The 9,029-nt window shown below is 27.8% G+C and overlaps 1 protein-coding gene across 2 annotated transcripts in view; it reads right to left on the reverse strand.

Annotated features, from left to right (window-relative positions):
- Positions 1–7,938, reverse strand: part of LOC142322914 (uncharacterized) — a 41,232-nt gene extending 33,294 nt beyond the window's left edge. Inside the window, exon 1 of one of the 2 annotated variants that reach the window (XR_012755960.1) lies at positions 7,811–7,938. Coding sequence is in view for 1 of the 2 variants with exons in the window: in XM_075362002.1 (XP_075218117.1) it covers positions 4,320–4,552 (233 nt within the window). In the remaining variant the exon portion in view is untranslated. Of the gene's footprint in view, positions 1–4,319; positions 4,686–7,810 lie in introns of those variants that run through there. The other variant, XM_075362002.1, reaches the window with a different exon arrangement.
- Between the last annotated feature and the right edge of the window lie 1,091 nt (positions 7,939–9,029).

A 9,029-nucleotide genomic window follows, 5' to 3' on the forward strand; every position in this document is an offset into this window, starting at 1 on the left:
GGGAAACCACTTAATTGTTTACTCTCTCAATATTAAGCCTAACATGGGATATTTGTTGTTCTTGAAAATGGCTGTGCTATATTTTTACACAAGCTGTTTTCTCGTGTTAGATCACTTACAATCATAACGATTATGGTTAACATTCAATCTTGGTTTCTTGATAATATTATTACAGAAAAGTCATTCTCATTTCTAGAAAGAGTTTATTGATTGAATTTTTAAAAAATTAATTTACTTCAACAATCTCTTTATTTCGGTTTCTGTTTTTTTTTTTTTTTTTTTTTTTTAAATTTTTACATGAAAGTAAGAATCGCGGAGTATTTTTTTGTAAGTATGATAATTCATTCAGTTTATCTGTATTAATTTCTTCTAATAACTTTCTACAAACAGATAGCTGTATTGTAAGAAAGAAGTAAGCAAGTAATTTCAACATTGTTTTACAGTACAAAATTTAAATTATTTTCATGATTATAAAATAAATTAAAATTATTAACTAAGATAATAATAATGATAATAATAATAATAATAATAATAATAATAATAATAATAATAATAATAATAATAATAATAATAATAATAATAATAATAATAATAATAATAATAATAATAATAATAAAATAATAATAATAATAATCGCTTTCCTTATATTACATAATCGAACACTCAATATTATTATTATTAGTATTATTGCATTATTATCATCTTAACCCGTTTATTAAATAAATAAGGATTGCTGCTGATTTATTTTATAATTAACAGAGGAATCTGGAATCAATTTATTTAAACGTACAATTACTATTTTAATTGGATTGAAACATTTATCAGTATAACCTTTTCTTTGGAGTTTAATTAAAGTCATGAACATTAAGGAAAGGTTGACGTACAACAGATCAAGATCTAAAGAAAGTTTAATATATACGGATATATAATCTCAAAATATCAAAAAGGTACAATGATATTGCTGAACTTTCCTGGAATTTTCATAAAAATTAAAATTTAATTCCTTCCAACTCCTCCCAACCACAATTTCTCTCTCACCCTCTATCTCTCTCTGAAGTGATAAGTTGAAAACTGCTGAGAAAGTTATCAGTTGATACTTCTTTAATAACCAACAAATTTTTTCTTGGTTGAAGAAAATTTTTTTTTTAAAAACCAAAATAATGAATATTATAAAAATAAGCTGAATTAAAATCGTGCGCTAAGGTAATCTGTTTATATTTATCATAAAAATGTAATAAAAAAATTACAATATTTTAGTCTATTAAAAAGAAATTTTTAATCTAGAAAAAATTAATTTTTTAGTTTTGCGATTACATGTAAAAAATAATTGAACAACGTAAAAACTCATTAAAAAAAGTTTTGAAAAAACATTTTTAAATCGATAAAATATAGCAGTGAGAAGAAAAATCTTGCGCAGTTCTGTGCAAGAAGACGACTTTACGTTAATTTAATTTGGTTTTAAGATTTTAATATTTTATTAATTTGCTTTAATATTGCTCAAAATAGATAACGCAGATAAAGAAATATCAACGTTCCAACTTGCAGCATCATAACAAACCACGCTTCTAACTTATCTCGCTCAAACCTTTTGGGTTTAAATTGAGTGTAACTGAAGAACGACTCAACCAATAAAATTTTCACATACACAACCTTAGACTCACTACTACATCATATCTAAAATTCAGTGAAATTGAATAAATAGTTTTGGAGATTTTTGTGCTAGCTACAAAATTTTGTACATAGCCTATATATATATATATAAGGTATGATTAAACACAACGATGTTCTCTTTTTAAAAAAGGAACATTAATTTATTTCAATTCATATTTTACAAATAATATGCATTTACTTAATTAATATTAATTGTACAATTATTCAATATTCCGCGTACGTGCTAATAATGCAATAATGTAGAATAGGACGTTATTAATTTAACGAACGAGTACAGTAAAAATACGTACATGGATCTATTCTCAGCAATATAACTTACATATATATATGTATAAGGAAACGCCAACTTACGTGAATGGTTTTGTCGTACTCCTAATGGGGAGTAACATTTTTCCACCATGTGACCGAAAGTAATATCGTACTTTTCTTCAAAAAGTTGGTAAAAAAGAAAGTTTTATAGAAAGTCTATTCTATTTGTTAAAGAACTAAGTTTTCAAGATTTTTCTTTTCTTTAACATTTGTAAAATTAAATGATTCTCTTTCTTTATTTAGATAAAAGTAATTTAAAAAAATATATTTCTTTTATTTAAACGGGAAATCAAGTGGAAAAATAAATAAAATAAATTTATAAAAATTTAAATATTTTACGGTGAATAAGCTAGCCAAGATTATATTCTAATTTTATTAAGATATAGATTTTTGTTAGTTAAGAACTATGCGCGTGAAAAATTTTCATGAAATTTAACCCCCACCTGTCCTGACACACTCGTCAAATTTTTTCAATATTTCAACCTTTCATAAAAATACAAGCTATCATATCCAATTTCATTATTCCCTGAAATATAAACTAACATATTAATATAATTAATATCTATCTACACTCAAATGCACAAATACAAATTTTTTTAACCATGAATTTTAAAATTTAAAGACCTTAGAACGTCGAGAACCTTACTTTTTTATTTTTTGTGGAGGGGAGGGTCACTGTTATTCCTAGCAGAAAATAATATAATTATTTAACTCACATAGATAACTAACCAATATTATACTGGTGTCCGTTTTATATCCCAAACAGTGATTTTTGATTTACATATTAATTAAATTCATTTCTCATATCATATCATATGTTTTGTAATAATAGTTGATTTCATTAAGTTACTTTTTATATTCTTAATTAGAACTAAGCTCGAATATGGAGCTTTGATTTGGAATCCCAGTTATGCAAAATATAATAATTTTCTTTCTAAAAGGATTCAAGAAATATTTGATTACGGTACATACTCAGTACCTTAGTCACATGTTAACTGATCAGTTTTAAAACAAAATACCATTTAAAAACTAATCTTTTATGTTTTCTTTAATTCATGTTCTCGTACTGTACTGTATTAACCAAGAATTTGAACATTTTTGGGAGAAAAGCTTAGCCCCATCCCCGTAATTTGCATTTTTAGTGTAGTGTATGAAGAGTTGAATTTGCTTTTTTGTTTAATGAATTCATCTAGGAATTTACCTTCATCTTTATTAAAACTGTAAATAAAACTTAAAAATTAAATTCACCCTTGAGTAAATTATTCTAATTACTAAAACATTTATTTATAAAAAAAGAATTTATTCTATATTGTAATACAATAAGTTAGTACAATGAAAAAAGATCGGATGTACCTACTTCCTGCTACGACCTTCGTGTTGGAGTAGCTCTACCTTTAATACGGAAAGTTTTAGGTTCGAATGTTTGTCAGGTATTTTTCACCATCAAAATAAATAAATTTTTTATTATTAAATGAAACTGTAATATAGGTATATCTGTGGTTACTTATATATATATATATATATATGCACAAAAAAAAAAAATATATATATATATATATGTATAATAAGCAACTACAGGATAACGCTCAGTTATAGTCACTTACTAAAAACAAATTTTTGTAATCATGATAAATAATAAGCTAAATGAAGTTTGAATTTAGAACCTTCTGGATGAAAGATGGAGACGCTATAAATCTACCACGAAAGTTGAGGGAATAACGGAATTACGCAAAAACGGTGTAAGCTATCAAGTTGCATTTTTTAAACGCACTAATGTAAGCTTAACTAAAATGCATAAAATATATAAATATCAATTTTGTAAATCAAGTGTAAATTCCAAAATGGCGAAAAAATTAACTTTTTAACCATTGAAGAAAAAAATAAGCCATAAAAACCGTCAAAACACGAGATAAATAAATTATATTAACTTAGCGTATATAGAAGTTAGAGATAATAAATTTGTTAGAAATGAATTAGTAATAATAATAAGAATGTTCGTTCGGGAAAGTCTTAATAGAATTTTCATTCATAATTAATTATATTTTATTTCTCTGATTTTTTGAGCTTGAACGTAGTCTCTGAAAAAAAATAACAATAAAAAAACAACAACAATATATTACGTAATTTTGAATATCTCAAAATTAATATTATTGAATTCTTTAAAATGATTAAGAAATTTTTATATCATAAATTTATTTATTGATTTTTAATTTATTTAATGAATTTGTATTCAGTTGTGTTCAAGATTAACTTAAAAATAATTTTAATATTTTGTAATAATTTATGTGTTATATATAATATTTTGGTAAAAATATTATAATTATAAATAGAAAACTGACTTTTTATTTGATAGAAGAAGCTCTTTGCAGTGTCTTGTATATGTATTGTATACAAATCCAGGTGGGCACTTTGATCCGTTGATCGGTCTTTCACCAGATGTGGGTATAATATTATCTTCGATATTAATAGACGATTTAGTCGATGATAATTGTTCTCCCAAACAGAATTTAAAAAATACAAAAATTAAAAGTGAAATAAGAACTACAGATAGCATTGTATGTTGTTCACTCATACTGATATTTTAAATAATTTTTTTCGTAGCGAATTCTCTTATGAAAAAATGAAGTAATAAAGATACTTATTCATCAATCCTCATACGTGTACTAACTGCCGACAGAGTAAATCTTGTATCTTGTCATTAACAATACGACCTGCTTTCTATACGTGAAAGTATCAAAAAATTAATCCCTCTTCTTTATAAATTTATCTCCTTCCATAGTGAAACTACATTTTGTTGTACGTATTAATTCCCCTCCCACCAAATAAAATTAGTTTTGTATTTACATATGCTACTTTTTTCTCCATAATAAATAATACAAGGTGAGTTATTTTTCTGCAAGGCTATATATATATATATATATAAAATTTTCTCACCTTATTTAAAATTTTACATGAGTAATTTACATCAATTTTATTTCTTTAAACACTATATTTATCCATTCGTTCAACATCTTCATATTAAAACATAAAAACGATAAATAAATAACAAAAATAAAAAAGTGAACAAAATTCGATTAGGTTATTTGAAATATATTTATTAAAGGAAGACGATACTTTCGATTCTTAAGATTTTGAACAAAAATTCTTTTATTTTTCTAATTCAGCCTTTCTCAACCTGGGGGTCGCGGTGAAATGAAAGGGGGTACAACTTTACACGTAAATAGTACTGAAATCAACTTATGAGGAAAAATCATTCATTATAAACATTTTACTTACATTTATAAATACACATGTAAAGAAAATTAATGAACTGGTTGCGTCTGTTTTTCATTTAAAATTTTCTCCATATGTGGACCTACGTTAGAAACACATAAAAGCAAATTGTTTTCAAGTGATAAAAGACGATTTCTACATTTATTTTTTAGCATAGCCATAAACAAAAAATCCTTTTCATAGAGGTGAGACGTGACGAAAGGGATTAATATTTTCAATGCTTCTGCGACTAAATTCCATATTCACTTCGGCGAGGAAGCCAAAATGTACCTAAACCTTCATATATGAATTGTACTTTTTTCCTGTTTAGCTTCCGGGGATCACCGTTAGGTATTACTTCAGAGCATGAATGAGGATGATATGTATGAGTGTAAGTGAAATGTACAGTCTTGTAATCTTGTACAGTCTGAGGTCGACCATTTCTGAGATGTTTGGTTAATTGAAACCCAACCACCAAAGAACACCGGTATCCGCGATCTAGTATTTAAGCCCATGTAAAAGTAACTGCCTTTATTAGGATTTGAACGTTGGAACTCTCGACTTTGAAATCAGCTGATTTGCGAAGACGCGTTCACCATTAGACCAACCCGGTGAGTTATGTGAATTGTAACGTTTTATCGATAGAAATTTCGATCAGCTGTTCGTGAATTTCAACCGGTAACATAGCAGCTCAACAACGTTTTCACTAAATGGATTCAGCGCCCATCTCTTCGAGAAATCATTTTAATCTTTCAGAATATACTCCGCCAACTGAATTTTTTTAAGTTCAACATAACGCTCTCAGAACGAATATTATGCAAACAGACCAAATTACAAGGAGCAAGTTCAGATAAAGTTAGAATCTGTAAATTGCTGATGTTTGTACCCTAACACATGCGTATTCATATCCGTTGCTATCAACGCAGCTTAATAGTTTTATCTACGTTTGATTGGGTTGGGGTTGAGGGGTCGCGAAATATTCATTATAATTTTTTTTTACTTTTTGGAGATTGTGGAGCTAAAAAGGATGAGAATCATTGTCTAATCTAACGGGAATAAAATTATTAATGAAAGAATTTCAATCCTGAACCGCGAATTGTACATAGGATTATACAGATAACAATACTTTACCAACTAATTTGTAGAAGCTAAATAAATTAGAGTAAAATGTAACTAATAATAAATTATAATTATCAGAGCTAAATTTAAAGTTTGAGATATTTTCATCTGTTCTTAATTATCTTAAATTTCATTTTACGATAATAAAGATTAAATTCTGCTGATAAAATCTGTATTCATTGTAATTTTTCCCGTGGAAATTTAGTGTCTGGAATCACGGATGGTTGCTAACTCCTAGTGATGCAGAGATAATATCAAACTATTCACTGTTTCAACTGAGATTTGGATCGTGAAGCTGGTAGTGTTCCATAATGCTTAGGGCAGGCAGAAATTTACTTTTAAAATTAGGGAATCTATGCCGTGCTCGGATCATCTTGTGTTGCCAAACATTACTAGACAGAAACAACTGAATAGCAAACTGATCATCACTACTCAGTAACTTGTTTAACTTCCTTCGTAGTTCTTGGTAGGAGGAGCACAATATTAAAATCACTTCTCAGCGTTAATTGATAGGAAAATTAAGTACGTCACAGTACATTTCTTTCATTAAAAATAATCTTATCAGAGTTATCCTAGCATACCAGTTACAGTACAGAATACAGATTACAAAGTATCGTACTGGTATATGTAAAGAAGAGGATCAGAGTATACTATGGTTTGAGAAAGGAAAAATTATAAAATACGGCAAGGTAAAAGAGACTTTAATCGCTTTGCTTTCTTTATAGCAAACTAAATTTTATTGTATAAGTATAATCCATTTTACGGCGTACAAAAAAGAGTGAAAATATATTGTATTCAATATGGAGAATATTCACACTGTATATTTTATCTAACTCCTTCCATTTTAAACGCCTTATCCATCCTTGGTCTTCCATTTTATCTTAACTTCACCTTATCCTATCAACATGTCACCCCCCCCTCTAACTATTCTCCCTACATGTGTGATAACTTTTTTCTTGTTTAACCTCCGGGATCACTGTCAGGTATTACTTCAGAGTATGAATGATTTATAGCGTGTGTAAAAATTGACCCGTGTCTGACCGGGATTCGAACCCGGTACCTCCGGATGAGAGCCCGAGACGCTACCACTCGCGCCATGGAGGCCGGCACCTGTGTGATAAATGCGCTCGTATAAGTTAACTGTATTCACTAGCACAAATCATACGTCTATAAAATATAATTTGATTACTATTAAGGAATTTAAGTATTGAACACTTGTTTAGATATTTATTAATTATGCGACATCGTAATAAAATCTGTCATAATGAAATATTTATGATAATGAAAATATTACATGAAAACTAGATATTTATTTGGGATCTAGCCAAAGAACACCTGATTTCAGGAACTGCCAGGTCTACATATAAATTACTATGTTACAGTATGGTTGCATTATCAATTATTTATTTATGGTTTTAAGTGTGTATAGAGAATAAAAGTATCTCCTGTTTTTACTTACATATAATCGGATGTTGGCAATTCAACAGGCAATTTTAATGTTGTCAGCTTCATCGCAAAATAGTCCACTGATCGTCCTACCGAACAAGGTCTTCAAGTTTCTTAGCTAACAAATCCTTCTCGTTTCAGATGATCTTTTTTCTTGGAATGGAATAATTACATCCAGTTTACCTTGGTGTATTAGTTACCTGAGGCAGTTTATGTTTCTGAATGTTAAAAAACTGCGTAAAACGATTTTTTAATAAGAATCCTAAGTTCATTAATCAGTCTTTATATTCGATCTTGTAAGTCTCCATGTTTGTTACGTATGTCTTCTATCAAGATCCATGGCTAAATTCCTTAAAAACGGGATTTATTCTTGTATATTAAAAGTTAGTACAATATTAAAGCTTTGTATTATTAATTTTTCATTTAATAAAAAACATTTATATATAAAATGACAAGTTTTTTAACGGAGCTTCTGATGTATACTTTCTAGTCTTATTCAGTTTAATTTATGAAAATCTTGTAAGCAGATTGATAAATCTGGTCAAATAATTTAAACAACTGCTGGATATTTATATTTAAATTTTGTTCTTTGTTTTTTTAGCTTTTATGTAATATAATTTAAACCTCTGATGAAATAAACCTTGTTAAATCTTTTTTTGCAGTAAATTCAATCAACTTGTTCGTTTTGAAACAACATTATTCATAAGTAAAAATCATTATCATGTTGTTATCAAAAGATAACTTAAAAGTGTTCAAAGTATTAAAACTGCTAGAAAAGAGTATGAGTTTAGAAATTAGTCAGAGAAAAAGTAATTATTCTTAATTGGAAGAAAAGGAGTGGTGAGAGTGTTGATAATTTTATCGGGAAACAGTAGTGAAAGAAGTTTTGAGAAAAAGGAAACTAAGTATTTAGGAACGCTTATAATAAAAGATAGTTAACTATCAGAAGTAATAATCAGAGAGAATAGCTAATGACACACATCGCATAAAATATTATCTAATATCTATGTATCACTGAAAACTACCATATCTAAAAGTGTAGCTTGTATTACAAAGCATAATCGTCTATGTGCTGAGACCTATCGTGCTTTTTCAGAAACATGAACGATAACAACAGCAAAGAAGGGATTGAGAAAGCGGGAAATTGAAGTATTTAAAATGATTTAGACTCGTAAAGGGAAGAGGTACGAGGAGGATAAGGAGAAATAAAGAATTGGAGTAGCCGTATAGAG

This window comes from Lycorma delicatula, chromosome 4 (assembly GCF_047948215.1).
Source record: "Lycorma delicatula isolate Av1 chromosome 4, ASM4794821v1, whole genome shotgun sequence".
Taxonomy (NCBI): Eukaryota; Metazoa; Arthropoda; class Insecta; order Hemiptera; family Fulgoridae; genus Lycorma; species Lycorma delicatula.